The sequence below is a fragment of the Drosophila santomea genome, chromosome 2L (genome assembly GCF_016746245.2).
Source record: "Drosophila santomea strain STO CAGO 1482 chromosome 2L, Prin_Dsan_1.1, whole genome shotgun sequence".
NCBI classification, from domain to species: Eukaryota; Metazoa; Arthropoda; class Insecta; order Diptera; family Drosophilidae; genus Drosophila; species Drosophila santomea.
The window spans coordinates 6,992,500-7,012,647 of record NC_053016.2 but is presented as its reverse complement, the minus strand read 5'-3'; the positions used below and the strand labels follow the sequence as shown (position 1 = coordinate 7,012,647).

At 43.8% G+C, this 20,148-nt stretch overlaps 3 protein-coding genes across 5 annotated transcripts; 2 read left to right on the top strand and 1 right to left on the bottom strand.

Annotated features, from left to right (window-relative positions):
• The first annotated feature begins 654 nt into the window (after nucleotides 1-654).
• Nucleotides 655-3,165, top strand: LOC120447771. 2 transcript variants are annotated; one of them, XM_039629333.2, is made up of 5 exons: nucleotides 655-852; nucleotides 910-1,467; nucleotides 1,530-1,673; nucleotides 1,740-2,754; nucleotides 2,807-3,165. In XM_039629333.2, exons 2-5 carry the CDS (start codon nucleotides 932-934, stop codon nucleotides 2,936-2,938), a joined length of 1,827 nt encoding a protein of 608 aa, XP_039485267.1. In that variant the 5' UTR covers nucleotides 655-852; nucleotides 910-931; the 3' UTR covers nucleotides 2,939-3,165. The 2 variants fall into 2 exon arrangements, with proteins under 2 accessions (XP_039485267.1, XP_039485260.1); XM_039629326.2 differs by having other exon boundaries at nucleotides 655-1,467.
• Nucleotides 3,104-4,010, bottom strand: LOC120447832 (peptidyl-tRNA hydrolase ICT1, mitochondrial). Its single transcript, XM_039629432.2, has 2 exons — nucleotides 3,660-4,010; nucleotides 3,104-3,604 (listed from the first exon to the last, which is right to left on the bottom strand). Exons 1-2 carry the CDS (start codon nucleotides 3,819-3,821, stop codon nucleotides 3,155-3,157), a joined length of 612 nt encoding a protein of 203 aa, XP_039485366.1. The 5' UTR covers nucleotides 3,822-4,010; the 3' UTR covers nucleotides 3,104-3,154.
• Nucleotides 4,011-4,243: 233 nt separating this feature from the next.
• On the top strand, nucleotides 4,244-20,140 carry LOC120447736 (unconventional myosin ID). Of its 2 annotated transcripts, none has more exons than XM_039629292.2 (10): nucleotides 4,244-4,608; nucleotides 5,041-5,237; nucleotides 13,401-13,703; nucleotides 14,977-15,196; nucleotides 16,775-17,000; nucleotides 17,067-17,450; nucleotides 17,511-17,590; nucleotides 17,723-19,129; nucleotides 19,248-19,405; nucleotides 19,462-20,140. In XM_039629292.2, the coding sequence occupies exons 2-10, from the start codon at nucleotides 5,149-5,151 to the stop codon at nucleotides 19,628-19,630; spliced, it is 3,036 nt and encodes a 1,011-aa protein (XP_039485226.1). In that variant the 5' UTR covers nucleotides 4,244-4,608; nucleotides 5,041-5,148; the 3' UTR covers nucleotides 19,631-20,140. The 2 variants fall into 2 exon arrangements, with proteins under 2 accessions (XP_039485226.1, XP_039485218.1); XM_039629284.1 differs by having other exon boundaries at nucleotides 4,320-4,455.
• Nucleotides 20,141-20,148: the final 8 nt, after the last annotated feature.

The following is a 20,148-nucleotide window of genomic DNA, read 5'->3' as shown; positions in this document are numbered from 1 at the left end:
AAATGCACAGAGATATACTCATACTCAGATATATACTCATGCCGTGAGTTGTCAATTAACCAAACTTGAACCTCGTCGACGTTCAAGTGCAAGCAAAAGCATGAAATTAACGAGAATGCTTAATGGAATTATATAATCTGTGAATCAGCTAACGACAATAACGCTTCATAGAAGATGCGCCCTTAATTTAATTATGGGTTTACTTTGTTTTCTATGATCTTCGACAAGCTGATAATACAACTAGCTACTGCTTACTCGTTCATTATCACACGATTAGTGATATCCACTTAATTGACAGCAATTAATAGGTAATTATATTCTAGCAGTACCTTTTTTTAACCAGTGCTATTATTTGTAGCACCATTCAACCGGAAAATGGTTCGGATCTTTTTAATATTTTAATAGAATAATAATAAACCAAATAAAGTAATCAAACTAAAACCAATTTTTTAAGGAACCAAATGATTGCTTCAGTTTTTTTTTGACTACAAATTAAGAGAACTTCATGCTTACTAATTCTGGAATAAATTATGTATATTTTATGGGTGTAGTACCATCAGAAAACTGTATCTTTAGGAAACCCTATGCTAATGCCCAATCCATATGAAACTTCGTAATGGAAAATTCAAACAGTTTGGATGGCGGGCAGGCGCAAAAGCTCAATCCCACATAGATCCTAAATATGGCCAAGTGGGTGACTCTTCCGGGTGACTGGCAGATCGGCGGGAAGCAGCACCTAGTCGGGAACCGTTATCAGTGGCGGCAATAATAAGCGAGGCTTCAACTCGCTTCCAGTGCAAAGAAGATTATTGCAGTTGCATTGGCGGATTCGATCCGCCCAGTTGTCCACGTGTGAGTGCGGATGATTGTGCACTAGATCGATTTCACAAAAAGTGATTTCGATTCCAGAAAGTCAAGTCCGAACGCAACGATGACGGGAACAGCGGCTGTGCTGCTCAGCATTACGATTCCCACCAAGGCGGTGGAGGAGCGCCTGAAGAAGGTGTACGTCCAGGTGGTCAATGGAGAGGTGGCCACGTCCATGGGCACCGCCAGCCGAACCTCGACCATTGAGAGCTTGTCTACCATTCGGATCGGGGAATCCCCGGAGCTAAAGAGCTACAAAGTACCGAATACCCCGCTGCCAAAGATTCAAATTCAGGCGTCGCACGATCAGCTGCTCGACATCCCGCTGGACACGGACCAGGAGCAGGTGGTGCGCCAGATCCTGCAGAAATTTCACATTCCCAATGCCGTCTGGCTGCCCAGCCTGGACGGGAATGCCTACCACATCAGCTTCTCCATGGACTTTGACGAGCACTACGAGAATCTCTACGAGGCTCTGCAGGAATTCGGCATCGGCGATCGGGAGGGCTCATCGATATCCGTGGTCAGCTGCCTGGCGCACAGATCCTACGCTCAGCGCGAGGATACGGAGGAGCACGAAGACCAGCCCTCTAGCACAGAGTAAGTCCGATGAAAATGGGAAGTTTCAAGCTACTACATTATCCAGGATACATCTTCTCCAGAAACATCAATGCCCAGAAGCAGGGAATCTGGGATCGGTTCATGAACTCGGTGCGCTCCCGCTTGAATGTGGCCCAGATCGTGAGGGATGTGCGCCAGGATGCGGCTATTACCTTCGACTTTTGCATACTCCTCGTATCGGCGGCGTAAGAAGTGACTTTGAATATAATTTCTATAGAACACCTGTGATAACACCTGTGATTCCCTTTCAGAGTTCTGGCGAGCTTTGGCCTGGTGGAGAATAGCACGATTTTCCTCGCCTCCAGCATGCTCATTTCCCCGCTCATGGGTCCCATAATTGCGGCCATATTCGGAACAGTGATCCAGGATCGATCGCTACGCAGGTTGGGCATGCTGAACGAGCTGATTGGCATACTGACCGCCACGCTGGTGGGCTTCCTCTTCGGCCTGGTTGTGTGCACCACGGATCGCAAGTACGGAATTGGCGAGGGGCTGACGGAGGAGATGCTATCCCGCTGCGATCTGCACTCCCTGGTCGTTGGGGTATTCACGGCCATTCCGTCGGGAGCAGCGGCGGCCATCGGCATCCTGGGCGGCAACATTGGCTCCCTGGTTGGCGTGGCCATATCGGCCTCGTTGCTGCCACCGGCGGTGAACTCCGGTCTGCTGTGGGCAGTGGCCTGCATCTACAAGATCTTCGAGAATGACGATTCCCTCTATGTGGATGTGATCAAGTCGCGTCGCTACTCGGACAACCAGGCCAAGGAACTGGCCGTGCTCGGTGGCATCAGCATGTGCCTTACATTGTCCAACGTGCTGTGCGTCTATCTCATGGGCATCCTGGTGCTGAAAGTAAAGGAGATCGCACCGGTGATTGGCCGCAAAAACCGGCAGTTCTGGAAGCACGACATAAAGCTGGCGCGTCATGGAAAAGTGGAAACAGAGTCGGATATTCTTAACGAGCTAATAGCCAACCTGGCCACCGAAGACAAGCAAGCGCTGGGCTCCCTCAACCGTCAGTTTCTGCGCCACCTGGACGAGTCGAACTACCAGCACACTTGGTCGCCGCTCAGCAACCGACACAGTTTCTCAATGCCTCAACCGCCTGGAGCCGGCATCTCCACCATCCACCGCCTGGAACAATTGTATGCGACGAGAATTGGGAGTAGCCTAGCACCAGTGGAACGCCGCCAACGCCACAGTGTAGTGAGCAGGCCATCGCAAAGGAGCCACGAGGTCACCGTCCAGTTGAGTCCTCCACAACCCGTAAGTAGCTCCCGGTTCTGCACATCCAGAAGGCTGATTACCTGTATTCCAGCGTCCACGTTTTGCGAGCATGCCATCACAAGTGAAGGAAGGCAAGAACGAGCCAGCGAGGGAAGCAGCCATCCAAGTCGCCAGCACCAAGAGATTTACTGTCACACCAGCTCGAGTGGACGAGCAGACCTAGAATGTTGTCAAGTCCATTTGGGTTTCCACTCTCACAGATAATGTATCATATTTAAATAATGTTAGTGTCAATTTTGTAAAGTTAATTAGTTGTTATACTCCAGCAGGGGGTATGCCCATACAAAATCTGTGATAGTGCTAACCTGCAATGGCGTCCATAGCATAGTTAAGCGTATATGTGTAATGTGCATCTTTGTGTAACAATTTCCAATAAAAACTACAAGTCTATTCCACTGGGTCCCTGCCGATCCGCTTTCACCTGGGCGCGACCACGTTTCAATTGGAGGCGTTCGCGGGCCGCTCGCTCCTGGCGCCGGCGTAGCTTCTCCAGCGTCTCCTCGCTGGGCGGCGCAGCTTCCACCGCCTCCTGGGAGCGTATGATGGTGCGCAGCTTCTCCAGCGCATCGGCCAGGTTCATTTGCTGGGAGCGCGTGAGGTCGCTCTTGATGTAGAAGTAGCCATCCTTGGTGATCCGGTTGGCCAGCACCTTGAGCAGCTTCTGGCGCGTCTGCTCGGGTATCCAGTCCGCCTGTGCCACCTTGAAGCGCACATCCACCTTGGTATTCACCGTGTTCACGTGCTGGCCACCGGGTCCGGAGCTCCGGCTGTAGGTGATCTCCAGTCTGTCCATGGGAATGAAGCCGCTGAACTTGTCGCTGCCGCTGGCCTGGAAGATGTATGTATCAATGGCTGAGTACCCTGGAGCCACTGCATCCACTTACCGGCGGTGGCGGCGTGTAGATCTGCAAGCGCGCGCTGGGATAGATCTTGTCCAGGGATAAATCGCTCTTGTAGGACAGCTGGCGACCCAGGAGGGCGCTGGTGCCACCGGAGGAGCTGCTCTGGCGCAGGACTCTGATGAAGGCACTCGTGATTTTATTCATTTTATGCCGATATTCGACGACTTTAGCTAAATTAAATGTTACGAGAACGACGGTTGTGGAACAGCTGTTCGTGGTGAGTTGAGTGCAGTGTGGCCAAACACCTTTTTCTAATGTTATGTTAAGGCACAGTATGAAAAGCGCATAAGGTAAGCCTTTTGGTTGAAGTGCGCGCTAAGACGAGCTTCCGAAGTTTCAAGCCAGCTTTAAAACAAAACAAAAAAAAAAAACAAGGCTGCTTCAAATTTAATCTTTTCAAATATTAAACTTTCAAACAAAAATTTTTAGTTTCAATAAAACGGTATATATAAAAAGAAAATATACATTTCGAAATGAAAGGTGACCTAAATCATTTTGACGAATAAAAGGCGATCTACCAATTTAAATGCAATATACGTATTTTAACTATTGCTAAGATCACCACCGAGTCACGAATCTCTAGGGCACTTATCGATGACGAATTTCAGACCACCACTAGGCCTCGATAACTTCGTCGTAGTCACATCCCTAAGCAATCGCCTTTTGAAATCCCAATTCGACCACAGTGCCTCTGCAACTTTCTTTGAATTCGGTCGAGCGGCGGTTGTGCGACGGCCAATTATTATTATTAATCCGCCGAAAACGTAACTGAATCCAGGTGGGCAAACACACTGATCATCCGCTGCACACTCCGGACTAGTTTGCGCCGATCCTAGATATATGTACATATATAAAAAACTGGAGATTCCGAAACTAAATGTTTTTTTTTCGTGCGGCGTCGCGAAACTTGCGGTTTTCAATAAACAGTGAGGTAGATAGTGGTTGTTGATCGAGTTCTCGTTTTATTTATCTGTTCTGCTTGCGATCTTGTTCTTGTTCTTATTGCTGCTCGATTCCAATTGGAAGCGTTCGATCGGTCCAGAAATCCAGAATTATTCTTTATTGATCGCTGAATTCGTGTTCGCCGAGAATTATTCGTCGTCATCAGCGGCAGCAGTTCGAATTGGCTCATAAAACATAAAAATTCGCTTGGCAGCAGCCACACGGAATATATATACATATTGTATATATTTATATTTGTACACATATATGTATAGTTAAAATTCGAAACGAGACGCGAAAGGCGAGGCAAACAAAACAAGCAAATAACAAGAAAAGAAACAAAACAAAACCGAAGTGAACGGCGTGTTTTTCGGGATACTCCTTTCGTTCTTACCTGAGTTTCTGACCCTCACCTTTGCAGCCGGCAATTAGCATCCCCCCTCGCTCCCCGGACTACCGCTACCTCCGCTCGCGAGCGAAAATCTAACGAACCGATAGAAAACACAGGATCAAAGGATCAGAGGACACCATGGCGATGCAACGGGAAGCTGGAGTGCAGGACTTCGTCCTCCTCGACCAAGTGAGCATGGAGAAGTTCATGGATAACCTGCGAAAGCGGTGAGTGAACCATCTAATTAGTTTGGGAGCACTAAAAATGGAACTTCAATCTGATCCTTAACTTATATGTATTTTGTCTAAGAAATTAAAAAAATATTTCTTTAATATTACTTACTACATAAGTCGTTGAAAAACCCTCTTCCTGCAGAGTAAGCTATGTACCTACAAACATTTTTGTACTTAGCAATGTGACATTAAAGAACAATTGAAAGCAGTCTGCTGACCACCGTGTAATATTGATTCCTCCGGTGGCCTTGTCCACCGCCAACTTGTCCACTTACTCCACTCCACCCCCCTTGGAAAACCACTTTTCCACCAGTCGATGGTCTAGTTCAAGGCTTCTGTTTTGATCGATTGCCGAGCGGAAAAACTGGTTCGCTTGTGCTTCTCGGCTTTTCCGCCTCGATTAAACTGGATTTGTTTATCGGCGATTCAATTAAAGCCGGTCTTATCTCCACCATTTAACCCCTTCCATCCGATTCCATCTTCGGTTCCACTCCAGAGGGCACTTAATGGACCCATTTGAATGCTCGTTTGGAGTGTTAAACTCTCCTTTTTGTGCCATGACTTTCGGTTTTAAATGCATTCATTAGCGGCATTTCAATTCAATTTGGCAGTGGAATGAGAAGTGGTAGTGGATTTCATGGAATGGGGGAAGAATTTCCGAGAAATTGGATATATTTAGTATAATTAAAGACCTTTTGTTGGTGACTAACAAAATACATTTTAAAATGTCATTGGAGATATCATTTTCCAATTTATAAAGCAACAGCATCGAGTTAAACTCTTAGTAATAGGTTTTATATGAACACAAGACTATCAAATAAATGTATAGTTATAAGAAAATGGTTTAGTTTTCAAGCTAAAATGCTAAATGTTTTTCTTTCGAAGAGTCAATGTTGTTGTTCAAAGTAGTAGATTCCAAGTGGCAGCTGTAGTTGTAAATTACACAGCTACCTTTATCTCAGTTAAATATTTACGAAAGTGAAATTCTTGTCACATTCCCACTCCGAAACAACTTCCAACCGCCCAGTCGCGTGTCAATATTTGTGTGGCCGGCACTGTGGTTCCAGGTGGTTACCGACATGACCATTATGTAAAGTTCCTTAACCCCCCGACGACCACGCAGCACAACCCACATGTACCGCATATATCATTTCATTTGATTTCATTTCGGTGCGAGTGTCAACAACTTGTTGCAACCGCTTCCTTTGGAGCTGGAGCACCGATGGATCCCCCATCCATTTACATTTCCACTTCGCCGGGTCGCTGGTTTGCATGGCTGGCTAACTTTCATGTGGAAACGATCGTTATCGGGAAAAGTTCTCGCCACCACATACATTTATTCAACAGATTAGAGGAGCTTTGCAAAACAGTGGAAATATGGGATTTCGCTTGGACATTTATGGTAATGAGTCGGCTGTTTGATATTTTAATGATTGTTTTGGTCTCTTTTGGCAATGCCTATAAATAAATGGTGATTCATCTAATCTGTTTATATACACTTAATTGCTAAAGACACTCGGACGATTCATCACAATTACGACTTGTATGATAAGATTCGCCTCGATAATTGAAATTGCCATCGCAAAAGGAAACTAATTGGAGGAAACCCAGCTGTCTGAGAGCTGGTAAAATCCCCATGGTTGATTAGTGGGTTGCATAAGTCTGTAATTAAAGCAGACTTACTGCCAAAGATGCATTAACCCACTTTGGTGGCTCACAAATCGCTTATCAAAGCATCGCAAGCAAATTAAGCTGTGTAAATCGGACTAATTACATAATCACAGTAATAGCAAACGCGATTTTCATGTCTTACTGCACGGCATAATCGTGGCATAACTCAAATCAATTTGCTGTTTGTTAATAAATATTTAACAGGAAAGCCGGAAAACTCGAACGCAACCGAGTTGAGAAAACCCCCTTAACAAATTGAGGGTCAAAAACGCGCCAAAAACCGGAGAAAGACGCACACGTAATTGGAAAATGTGCGAAGAAAACTTGAGAAAACGTGAAAGAAATAAAAGAAATGCAGCGAAATAAACTCACTTTCATTTGGCATCGATCGAATGGGGAAATGAATGCATTTCGCTGCACATATGTAGTTTACTTGTTCGCCACATGACATCAGATATACGCATTATTTGGCAGCTTGAAAATCCAATATTTTATTAGAAAAATAAATTATATTTGCATGATGCCGTGACTCACACTGTGTACGAGTATCTTGCAGATACTCAAGTCAACAATAAGCAATAAGAAAACTGAAATAAATAAAAATGCCATGGCGTAGCCAAAATACAAACCGGTTGATGGCGTCAGTTTGGCCGAGAGACTCACCCACAAAATAGAGGAAGCAAAAAACTTATGTGTGTATGTATGTTTGAAAGAAAACTTGTTTCTTTTGCCCCAAACGATCCCACATATTCCTCGATCCCCCATCCTCCATTGGAGGAGCAGACGCAATCCAAGTTCGCAGTATTTGGAACAAGTTGATCTTTTACGACTGTCATTAAGTCGAGTGTCCTCAGGGGAGGGCCAAGTGGGCCATAAAATGCCTGATCGATTGCCCTCTGACCCTTTTAGCACCCAATGCATCACATGCAATACTTTCAAGTGCCCCATTTCGTGTCTATTTAGCTGATACTGTTTTCTGTTTTCATTTTCGACAATTGTTTACGCATTTATTTGACCCATATTGAGAATGGATCTAGCATCTATTTTCCATGAACTGCTTTCTCTGGGGAAAACATTCACTGGGGTCGATGAATTTCGAGCATTGCTTTTGGGTTTTATTAAGTGATTTGATTGACATCGAAAATTCCGAAATTCCAAATTCTATAAATGTGACGAGGTGAAGAGGCCTATTAAACATATTTATATATTTTATAGCGAAAATTCTGTGACATTTTTACAACGCAAGGCGAATAACTTTTGAGTCTCTGCCAATACATATAAATTATAATAGAGCGTTGGAACCGTAAATTATTAAAATCCTTAGTAGACTGTACTACACTCCATTCCTATCACCGCTTAAAGCTTATCGTGGCACACCCACTTAAGCAAATTTCCTGAGAGCTCTAAGTGGGTCTTCCCATCATCAAGCACTTCATAAAATCGAGTGAACTATGAGCTGTTTTGGCCAACAAACTGATGATTCATAGACACGACGATATCCAGTATCCACTTTCAATGCTAACGACAAACTGCATTTCATTTTCATTTAAATGCTGCTCACTTTGCCTCCCCACTTGTGTTCCTAGCGATTTTATTTTATTGAGTTTTTGGCTTGGTCAAGGCTTTGATTTTAGTATTCCACAGGCGACAATAAAGTGCACTCAGGGAAATACTTTGCGTTTGAGTGCAATGCCAAGTGAGTTTTTATGGGCAAATAAAAATCGCGAAACGAAGCAAATAAAACTGCAAGTGATGGCTTCTAAGAAAGTTGCCTTGTTGATTGATTGTAGTTTTGGCGAATTCGTCAGAAGGCAGCACTTGATAGGTCTAGGTCTTATCGTCTAGCCCAAATTGATACTGCAAATTTATCAGGAATGAAATAAAACCCCCAAATTTCTCAGTTCTCCAGCTGCTAAAAGTATCTGTATTTATTTATGTACTGGGTTCTTGGGCAGTGCCAAAGTGGCGATAAGATTGCAAACTTCCAGCAAACTTGTCGCCATATAGGCACCTATATATAGCATATAGTTCGATATCTACTGGCAAGATGATAAGCGAACTCTTGGTTACGCAATTGCAGCGGGTAGACCTTCCACTGGATTAGGTTTCCATTTATAAGAGTACTTATATCGAATATTTATTTGTGCATTCCCAGCTGATAGCCGTGTGATATTCCCCCTGCCGTCGTATGGTGGAAAAATATTAAAGAAGCCGTGAAACGTAAACAAATCATCGCTTTTTCTTTGTGAGGGGAAGAAAGCTATTAAAGACTAGAGGAGCGCTTCTGGGATTTCCGATTGCAATCGAAGTTTGTCTGTTTATTTGTGCAGGAGCAGTGTAGTGCTCCCAGTTCAAAGGGAGCCTTTCATCTGGTAAACACGCAGCCAATCCTCCAGCCCATTTTTCACCTTGCGATGAGGGCATTCCAGAGATAAGGTGGCGGTATCAAAGCCGTCAATTCACCAAGATAAGCACTTTTGATACGACTACCGGAACGGAAATCAAATCATTTACCCAGCATAACCACAGCTATTTTCTGCCGGTGTTTTTCACTTTTCCATGTCATAAACTTGGTTAATGCGCGAATTCTCGGAAGAAAGGCATAAAGCTTTAGGAAAAGAAAGGGAGAACGACCTGAGAATCCCAGTCCCAATCCCAATCCCAATCCCGTCTAGACGACGCCTTACTATTCCCCACTCTGTTTGTTTATTCAAAGCCGGGCAATGTTTGTCATTCGCATTGCAATAATTTCTATACTTCCACTTGGAGGAGGAAAATCCAGTGGCATCTGCATCTGCACTTCGTTTACACAAATCTTTAGCGGCCTGCCTTCCAGACTTTTCCGAGACTTTTCTGCTCCTGTTAATTGATTGGCCTGGGTGTAAATTGAAGTTAATTCCTTGCCGCGGTCCAGATGCAATTGTTTGCATTGCGCAAATCGAGGGGAAAATAATACAGAAAAATGCCTCTCCTACAGGAAAATGAAATGTAACGATGAAAAGAGTCTGGGGAAAATGATGCAGATGGTCAGTAGACAGCAGCGAAACGGGCCAAAGCAAAATGATTTCCATAATGAGATGGAAACGCTTTTCTGGCCCGATCTGATGCGGTTCCCATGAATTGGCAGACGTTCAAGAAATTCGCAAGGGACTTGACCCATCAGTGCACCCGATTCCTCAGAGAATCTTTTCCATTGATCTTAATGTTTTCCTGCGGTTTGTAGTCTGGGGTGCTGGGAACAGAATTATCTAAGCGATTTATTAACATGGATACTATCACTTTCAAATGTTTTCTTTAAGTTTATATACACAGTGATATAATATCAATCAGTTCATATATATATCTAAATTTACTTGCATATGTTATCAGATATTTAGTATCCCCCCGTTACAGCAAAGTTTCAGTCAATAAATCGCACAAATTCAATTAGATAACAGCGTAAACAAACCCCTATTAAGGCAAATAGAAACATTGACCCACTAAAAGCCAAGTTTGTTGACGAATCGATGACGTCAGCCTAGAGCAAACATTTTCCGAACGCATGTTCGTCGCTTTTGGCCATGAAAAGTGCACTGTTAACTTATTGATTTTCCGTCTGCGTTTGAAGTAAGTGATTCATTGAGAGGCGCGAGAAGGCGTTGCACATTATTAATGGCTAATGGCTATATGCAAATCGCACTTTGAATAGCCGATGTTGAGTCATGATGTTAACACGCCAAGCCAGCAATTTGTTATTAAATAATAATAATAATAATAATATATGATGTCAATGCCATGTGCTTAGTTTCAGGAAGATGAGTCTATAAAACTAGTTAAATTTTCGCTGTGAAACATTCAAGCACATAATGCATCAAAACAATCAGCGGCTGAGTATTCAGGAATTTCATATATACTCGTACGAGAGTCGATATATTTGTTTTCTTACTTCAGTTATTTCTTTTGCTTTTATCTCGATTACGTCATTGGCAGCGGAATAAAGAAAGACACTCACAGCAGTTAAAGTGAATACAACCAGTCGCGTTTATGAAGTGCGCGAAAGAATGAACATGAAAATGTGCGAAGGCAGCAAGATGATTTTTAATTTATGAATGTTTTTTGCTTGGAGAAGCCGAAAGAGAACCCAAAGTTGTCTTTTAGCACTTGAGCAAATAAAAACATGAGAAGTATTTGGTAATTTTGGAGGGCAAGCACAGCCGCAGATAACTTTATACCACATACTATAAATAAATGACAAATGGGGTGCAGCGAATTCTGAAGTGATAAGCCAGTTTGGGGTTTTTTGGCTGACTATGAGTCAGAATTTTAGCTAGATAAGGCATTTGTTAGATGTTCTTAATGAGAAAATCTATAATTTGTAGGATATTTTTACAAATAGCTTACAAATTTTAAAGATTTAAATAAAATCATTATCTTTTAATGTGCAGGGCTAGCTAATCAGATTTATTACTTTTTTCATTGCTCTTGGAACTTGAAGCATTTTTAATTACAACGTTTACTCATTGGCTTATCAGAAACCCATGGAAAATATTTATTTCACATTTACATATATGGTTTTGTACTTTATGATTCCCTGCAATGTAGTTTCTTTTCGTATACAAATTGACCAATGACCCCGATTATTCAAACTGAAACCAAATTGAAATGTTCGGTTGCTATCCGTTGAGTCTTGGCAATACGTGTAGTACCTGGCCTACAATTTCTATAGTCCCATTAGCCCTCCTCCGCAAAAGGCGAGTGTGCTGGTCATGCGGGCCAAAAGCAAATTTTGACATTATGTCAATCATACGCCCCGTGGGCGATACCCACCCACACACACTTCCCTTCCCGCCCTTCCCAGTGGCGTGTGCATATGGTGTCAATATGCTTGTTGTGGGGGGAGAAATCTCTCGCGGATTGGGTTTCTTTTGCCTCTAAGAGGATTGCCATTTGCTGCCTGCCCTTTTGCCGCTGAGTGCAAATCATACTCGTTGTAGCATAATGTGATGGCCCCAAAAAGAAGTTGAAAAGCGCGCTAAACGGCGTCACTTTCTTGGACATTGGCTGGAGTTCAGATGGCCATTTGCTATTTGTCACTCGTCGCACACTTTTGACCCAGAAGTCTAAATGTGTGGAGAAGGCAACGGCAACAGAAGTGCCGGCACACACAGAGGCCCACAAAACGAAACAGAAAGCTGAAAACTGAAAACTGAAAAGCCAGCGCACAGCCGTCTATAAATAAGCACTGAAAAGTTAAGTAAAAACATGTGTGTTCGAGGGAAAAATGGGCCCCAAACCAGCAGCCAAAACATAAATACAAACAAATGCGCGTATTAAGTGTATTGTTTTAATCGTTTTCATTCCCTCATTTCGGGCTAACAAAAACTGTTGGCTGTTTGGTTTCGGCTTAGTTTCTGAGTTCGTCTCTGGCTTTAAACAATTTCTCCGTTTCTTTGCCTGCTAATTTGGTGCTTCATTTTCATTTTCGGGTTTTTTGTTTTTCTGGTTTTGGGAGGAAAAAACATAGTCTGTCCAGCATTTTGTAATGCCCACTTGTTGCACAGTTTTGGGCTCGGCTTTTGGTTATGTGGCTCATCTGGGGTAATCAGCAGTAGCTGATGGTGTAACTCTTACTTTCGGAACGCTCTGGGTAATTTTCTGGGGAAACGTAACGCGTAATTTGCATTCAACTTGCTTCATTATTTTCCAATTCCACTGAAATGTACTAAAATCTAAACAGTTCTCATCGCAATTGTTCAAGAAACTGTTTAAATTGTGAACACATTTATAATCCAAATTCCAAAGTTCATTAAAAAGTAGCACGTAACAAATAGATGGGTTCTATCTTTTGCCACATCTTAGTACCAAACTTACAGCAATAATCCAGTCGAATTGATATTTTCAAGTACTCGCAATCGCGTCAGATAAGATAACCTATTTCATGGCAAAGACTTATTATAACTCTTACGTTATCAACTTAACACTTAGTTCAGAATGATATAAACTTAATATAGTAGTTTCCAAGTGAAACATTTGAGATTCCCATTCTCTTCTACTCGTTGTCTATCGATGGAAAAAGTGACCCACTTAGCGAACCGAATGCATTTTATGAACACAACGCACTTTTATATAGTATGTTCAATATGCCCAATATGCCCAATCTTTTGGCGCCTTACACATCGAGTGTAGAATAAATGCATCCACATGTACGCCCCATTGCAGTCAATCAAAAAGTGGGAAAAGAGATCAACAATTTGATCTACATAACAACGCTCGATTATATCGATCGTTGGCTCCATGTGGAGCAGGTATATCACATAGACCCGTATGTTGAAAAAGCAATTTTCGAATTGAAAGCTACAGGCGCCAACGACGGGTGGTGGCTCCCCACCTGTCACTCCCACTCACTTGCTCCGCATCCAGTTGAAATGTATTTTGTAATCTCGGGGGGAAATGCCTTTCCAAACACTGCAGCAACTAATGAACGACCGTCCATTACTCTTCCTACAGATTTCAGAACGGGTCCATCTACACATACATCGGCGAGGTGTGCGTCTCGATGAATCCCTACCGACAGATGAACATCTACGGTCCGGAGACCATTCGCAAGTACAAGGGTCGCGAGCTCTTCGAGAATGCTCCCCACGTGTTCGCCATCGCCGATTCCGCCTACAGGGTGCTCAAGCAGCGCCAGCAGGACACCTGCATCCTGATCTCCGGAGAGTCCGGCGCGGGCAAGACGGAGGCCTCCAAGATCATCATGAAGTACATTGCCGCGGTGACGAACACCCAGGGTCAGAACGAAATCGAGAGGTAAGTCATACGTAAGATTTAAGAACAAAATAAATTCTCATTAAATACTCTGGTATACAATTAACTGACTAGGAGAAAAGATTACTACAATTTATTATAGTAAGAACTAAACAACTTGTTCTATAAGTAAATCCTTGATTACTACAATTTATTATAGTAAGAACTAAACAACTTGTTCTATAAGTAAATCCTTGATTACTACAATTTATTATAGTAAGAGCTAAACAACTTGCTATATGAGTAAATTCTTGATTACTACAATTTATTATAGTAAGAACTAAACAACTTGTTCTATAAGTAAATCCTTGATTACTAAAATTTATTATAGTAGGAACTAAGCAACTTGTTCTATGAGTAAATTCCTGATTAAATCTTTAAGAAGTGCAGTTTTAATTAGCGATTGTCTTAGGGAAATCAAACTAATAGCACCAAATACCAGGCAATGCAAATATGTTTAACTAGCTCAATGGTTCCCAAGCAGTTTGCACTCATTACATTGCAAATTAGGGAATCAGTTTGGCCACCAAGCTGGGCTTCCTACATATTTACATAGGTTGATGGAACGCTTTCGGCCTTATCACAATACTGTGAACCAGACAATGGGAACCTCTGATCTATAACATGTAGCTGCCAGTGAAAACCAACACTACAATTTGCCATTGTTTTGCATGCAAATAATGTAATTATAATGGAATTCTCATTGAGGGAGTCTGGCTTTGGGCTGGATGCCCGATGCCCGATGCCAGTGGCTAATGAAGCACTTCCCAGATGGGTCATAATCGCTCACATGGTCATATCGCGTGACCCATGACCCCGGATGACATCAGTGGGCCGGACTGCAGCTTAAGTTGCCAAATTAATTGCCCCACTAATTGCCCAACACAAACCACCCGAACCACTTTGTCCAAAAGACACACTTTTATCACTTGGGTGTAGTTTAAGGTGCTCCATAAAAGCGCTGAGACCTCCAGGGCCAAGCCCCAGAACACAATGGCCCTCTAAATTGCCAATTTTTAGTGCCTCGAATGAAATTTGAAACGACATCTACTATAGTTTCGGGGATTAGGGTGAGTGCCATTTTCCAAATTGCTTCGTCACAGGGGGGCGAAGAATTTAAGCTGCATTAAGAGCGCATTCATTGTGTTGATTTCGTTTTTAATTATGTCGATTTGGTTTTAATGAGGGTTTCTTTATAGTCTTACAGGCATAAATAGCAGGCATAAATTTACTATAATAATATAAGATAAATAATATTCCCCACTTAATATTGCAGAGTGAAAAACGTTCTGATCCAGAGCAATGCGATCCTGGAAACCTTTGGCAATGCGAAGACCAACCGCAACGACAACTCCAGCCGCTTCGGAAAGTACATGGACATCGAGTTCGACTACAAGGCGGATCCCGTGGGTGGCATCATCACCAACTATCTGCTGGAGAAGTCGCGCGTGGTGCAGCAGCAGCCCGGCGAGCGGAACTTCCACAGTTTCTACCAGGTGAGTGGCGCATTCGTGGGATTTGGAACTATTCGTGTGTGGCACTAAGTGTACACGATTATTTACCATGTGAGTCAGCGTGACGCGTGCCAGGTGACGACAGGTGTTCCAGTTGGTGGGATGGGTTTCCAGGTAGTGGGGCGTCCATTACCTGGGGGTGTCCGCTTGTTGTGGCCGTGATGAAGTTGCTCTTTTCGGCTGGTTAGACAGTTATTGTCGCTCGTTTTTTGTGGGTGCAGCACTCCCCCTGCCGTGTAAACAATTGTGGGCATTTAAATTGGGTGTTGAGACAGTTTTATGAGGCCTAGTGTTTCATTGTATGTGGCCTAGTGGTTATCTAACTTTATTCGACTTTCAAGTCGGATGGATGACTAAGTTGTTTGGCAACTGATAAAGCATTGACATGATAAATCACATATACATGATATATAAATATTTTAATATTTTAGAATATGCTGTAAAGAGAGTGTCTTCATAGAATAAAGAATAAGGACCATGACACTTGCCTGAGTAATTTAATAATTCCAGTTTCTGCAGCACTCGTTAACTGACCCAAAAACAGCAGATTCCTCTGTCAATTATCTTAAAACCTCAAACTGTTAATTAATTTAATTAAATTCGCTGGCCGCTGGAGGCCTATTCTATTCTATACTGTTCACTTCCTAGGTATCTAGAAATCGATGATATCACTGGCAAAATGATAACATAGGCGTAGCCAAGACTCATCCAGTAAACAAGAAAAAATATCACGTCACGACTCAATCGCTTATTCATTATTCAAGGCGTCAGCCAACTTCCATATATAATTTATAAAACCCACCCATTGAACTGGTAAATTTAGCCTGCTGAGGTGATAATTGGTCGCTATTTCCGATGTATATCTATTTGAAACACTTTTAGCACATTTATCATCTGGAAGCACTTAATCAAGTCGAATGCTTCATCTGGTTTTTGTGAGAGTTCGAATCATTCGTTTATTTGTTGAAAAGTGCAAGTTGTTTATTTGTAAATTGAGTCTAAATAAATATTTGCCCATTTTATGGAATGCTTGCTTTGGGAGTGGGTCTACGAAATGCTTTAGCACCTAGGCTGCATCGGTCATAAATTCCAAACTTGGCGAATATACAATTTATGACTAGCCAGGCTATCTTGAAACAAGCAATGCTCAATTAACTCACACCTGCAAAACGCTGATAAGCATGTAGATTCTTATTGATTACCTTGTTTGTGACAGATCTTTAAACGGCGCCAAGTTACTCAACTGATATGATATCAATTTACCTATCTGCGATGAATTATTCGGCCAAAACAGAAATGTAGTCAACGTCGAGTTATTTATGTTAGAAGATACTATTTAATAGAACTCTCTATAGAACTTGTAATATCACAATATAAAAGGCAACTGGCAAATGCTCGACAGGAAACGGAAGTTCAATTACACTTAGCACGCCTGCTAATTGTCTGGTGTGCCAAATTCTTGGGACATGGATACGGTCATGTTGCACTGACCAAGTTGGGTTAATTTAAAATAGTTGCAATCGCTTAATTAATACCCCCAACCAATTCATCCATTTATAGCTGCTTCGTGGAGCCAACGACAACGAACTGCGCCAATATGAACTGCAGAAGGAGACGGGCAAGTACCACTACCTGAACCAGGGCAGCATGGACATCCTGACGGAGAAGTCCGACTACAAGGGCACCTGCAACGCCTTCAAGACCCTGGGCTTCTCCACGGATGAGGTGCAGACCATTTGGCGCACAATCGCCGCTGTCTTGCATCTGGGCAATGTCGAGTTCCAAAGTAAGTTGGTTCATGATTAAAATCCCAAATAGATGTGTGCTACATTTCCTGTTTTCCACATTGCAGCCATTGAGGATGACCTGGTGATTAGCAATAAGCAGCACCTGAAGTCCACCGCCAAGCTGCTCCAGGTCACCGAATCGGAGCTGTCCACAGCACTAACCAAGCGGGTCATTGCGGCCGGCGGAAATGTGATGCAGAAGGATCACAACGCCACGCAGGCGGAGTACGGAAAGGATGCACTGGCCAAGGCCATCTACGACCGGCTCTTCACCTGGATCATCTCCCGCATCAACAGGGCGATCCTATTCCGCGGCAGCAAGACGCAGGCGAGATTCAACTCGGTCATCGGTGTGCTGGACATTTACGGCTTCGAGATCTTCGACTGCAACAGCTTTGAGCAGTTCTGCATCAACTACTGCAACGAGAAACTGCAGCAGCTGTTCATAGGTATGATAGTGGAGTTTGGTATTCGGAAAATATCATAATGATCCTTGTTATTTCCCAAAGAACTGGTGCTTAAACAGGAGCAAGAGGAGTACCAGCGTGAGGGCATAGAATGGACCAACATTGAATACTTCAACAACAAGGTGAGTTTTAATTATATGTGAACTTATGAACTATATGAACTCTTGACTACTTGAAATGGTAAAAGTAGCTCTTGCAAATACCAAAAAGTGAAATAAGTTAAATCAAGTAACCCAAAACTCCTTCGATTCCAGATCATTTGCGATCTCGTGGAGCAGCCGCACAAGGGCATCATTGCCATCATGGACGAGGCCTGCCTCAGCGTGGGCAAGGTGACGGACGACACCCTTCTGGGGGCCATGGACAAGAACCTGAGCAAGCATCCGCACTACACCAGTCGCCAGCTGAAGCCCACCGACAAGGAGCTCAAGCATCGCGAGGATTTCCGCATCACTCACTACGCCGGCGATGTCATTTACAACATCAATGGATTCATCGAGAAGAACAAGGATACGCTGTACCAGGACTTTAAGCGCCTGCTGCACAACTCCAAGGACGCCAACCTGAGCGAGATGTGGCCCGAGGGAGCACAGGATATCAAGAAAACCACCAAGAGGCCACTGACAGCGGGCACCCTGTTCCAGAGATCGATGGCTGATCTGGTGGTTACTCTGCTGAAAAAGGAGCCCTTCTATGTGCGCTGCATCAAGCCCAATGACCTTAAGAGCTCCACAGTTTTCGATGAGGAGCGCGTGGAGCACCAGGTGCGATACCTCGGCCTACTGGAGAACTTACGCGTCCGTCGCGCCGGATTCGTTCATCGCCAGCGCTATGATAAGTTCCTGCTGCGCTACAAGATGATCTCGCAGTACACTTGGCCCAATTTCCGCGCGGGAAGCGATCGCGACGGAGTCCGTGTGCTGATCGAGGAGAAGAAGTTCGCCCAGGACGTAAAGTACGGCCACACAAAGATATTTATACGCTCGCCACGCACCCTGTTTGCCCTGGAGCAGCAGAGGAACGAGATGATCCCACACATTGTGACGCTGCTCCAAAAGCGAGTGCGCGGATGGATTGTGAGGCGGAACTTCAAGAAGATGAAGGCGGCCATTACGATTATGCGCGCCTATAAGACCTACAAGCTGCGCAGCTACGTCCAGGAGCTGGCCAACCGCTTCCGGAAAGCCAAGCAGATGCGCGACTACGGCAAGAGCATCCAGTGGCCACAGCCGCCGCTTGCCGGACGCAAGGCGGAGGCTAAACTGCACCGCATTTTCGATTTCTGGCGAGCCTACATGATCCTGCACAAATATCCTCGCAGTGAGTGGCCGCAGTTGCGTCTGCAGATTATTGCCGCCACCGCGCTGGCCGGAAGACGACCCTATTGGGGTCAAGCGCGTCGCTGGCTGGGCGATTACCTCGCCAACTCGCAGGACAACAGCGGTTATGATGCCTACAATGCGAGCGTAAGGAACATTAAGAACCATCTCGCCAACGGGGAGACCTTCCGCCAAGTGCTCTTCTCCTCATTCGCCAAGAAGTTCAACCATCGCAACAAGCAGTCTGATCGCGCCTTCATCGTTTCCGATTCGACCATCTACAAACTGGAAGGCATTAAGAAGAAATTCAAGGACATGGATCGCAACATTAAAATTAGGGAGGTGAGTAAAATTCGGTTTTAGTTATGTTAATGCAATTCAGAACTAGAAATGCATTTACTTAAATGTGATTTAAATCTGTCCATTTAATAATAATTCTTTTTCTTGACTCCACTTTCAGTTGACGTCCATTAGCGTTTCACCCGGTCGGGATCAACTGATCGTCTTCCACTCGCCCAAAAACAAGGACTTGGTGTTTTCCCTGCAGGGCGAGTACACGCCCCTCAAGGAAGATCGCATTGGCGAGCTGGTGGGCATTGTCTGCAAGAAATACCATGAGTAAGTGTAACCCCATTTGGTCTAATCAGCATATATTTATATCGATTGCTTTCCAGCCTCACCGGAACCGAGTTGCGTGTGAATGTAAGCACCAATATAGCCTGCCGCCTGGAGGACAAGGCTCGCACCATTACTGTGGAGGCGGCGTCCAATGTGGAGGTACCCAACTTCCACCATAAAGAGGGCAACATCATCTTCGAGGTGCCGGCGGCGTATTGCATTTAGGCGGTGCTAACTCCACCCATTTGTACTGTAAATTATGGAACCTAGTTTTAAGATGGGGCTCGTCAGCCCTCTTTTCTACTTGTGACCCAATTGTCCCACCAAGGACAAGACGACTCTGTGTATACCGTGCCTTCCGCCAAACACCCGCTTTGTAGTTTTTAAAACGTGTTCTAGTTAGTGCTATCTGTTTTTCTGTTCTGTGTATTTGATCGACGACACGATTGTAATTTTGTACATTTTTCTATTACGTATGCGTTAAGGCGATATTTATTTAACATCCATGTGAGAGGACCACCTCCGCCGGTTGAGCTGGCCGACAAGATAACGAAAAGTATTAAATGTACTTTGTGCATTTCTTCAAATATGATTCACAGCACACACGAAACCATTTGTAACGATCAGTAAAATGTTTGTACTTAAAGCGAAAACTCACAAACATATGTGTGCCATTTGCAAATAATATTATTTGAATAATATACGAAATAAAAGATGTCAACTTTGTACTTGAAAGGTGGTCA

Excerpts from the sequence above, each read along its gene's own strand:
- LOC120447771 (XM_039629333.2), top strand. The coding sequence starts at position 932 with ATGACGGGAACAGCGGCTGTGCTGCTCAGCATTACGATTCCCACCAAG. Across the intron at positions 1,468-1,529 it reads GACCAGCCCTCTAGCACAGA|AAACATCAATGCCCAGAAGC; the intron begins GTAAGTCCGATG and ends CATCTTCTCCAG. Across the intron at positions 2,755-2,806 it reads AGTTGAGTCCTCCACAACCC|CGTCCACGTTTTGCGAGCAT; the intron begins GTAAGTAGCTCC and ends CCTGTATTCCAG.
- LOC120447832 (XM_039629432.2), bottom strand. The coding sequence starts at position 3,821 with ATGAATAAAATCACGAGTGCCTTCATCAGAGTCCTGCGCCAGAGCAGC. Across the intron at positions 3,605-3,659 it reads TCTACACGCCGCCACCGCCG|GCCAGCGGCAGCGACAAGTT; the intron begins GTAAGTGGATGC and ends TACATCTTCCAG.
- LOC120447736 (XM_039629292.2), top strand. The coding sequence starts at position 5,149 with ATGGCGATGCAACGGGAAGCTGGAGTGCAGGACTTCGTCCTCCTCGAC. Across the intron at positions 5,238-13,400 it reads ATGGATAACCTGCGAAAGCG|ATTTCAGAACGGGTCCATCT; the intron begins GTGAGTGAACCA and ends CTCTTCCTACAG. Across the intron at positions 13,704-14,976 it reads GGTCAGAACGAAATCGAGAG|AGTGAAAAACGTTCTGATCC; the intron begins GTAAGTCATACG and ends TTAATATTGCAG.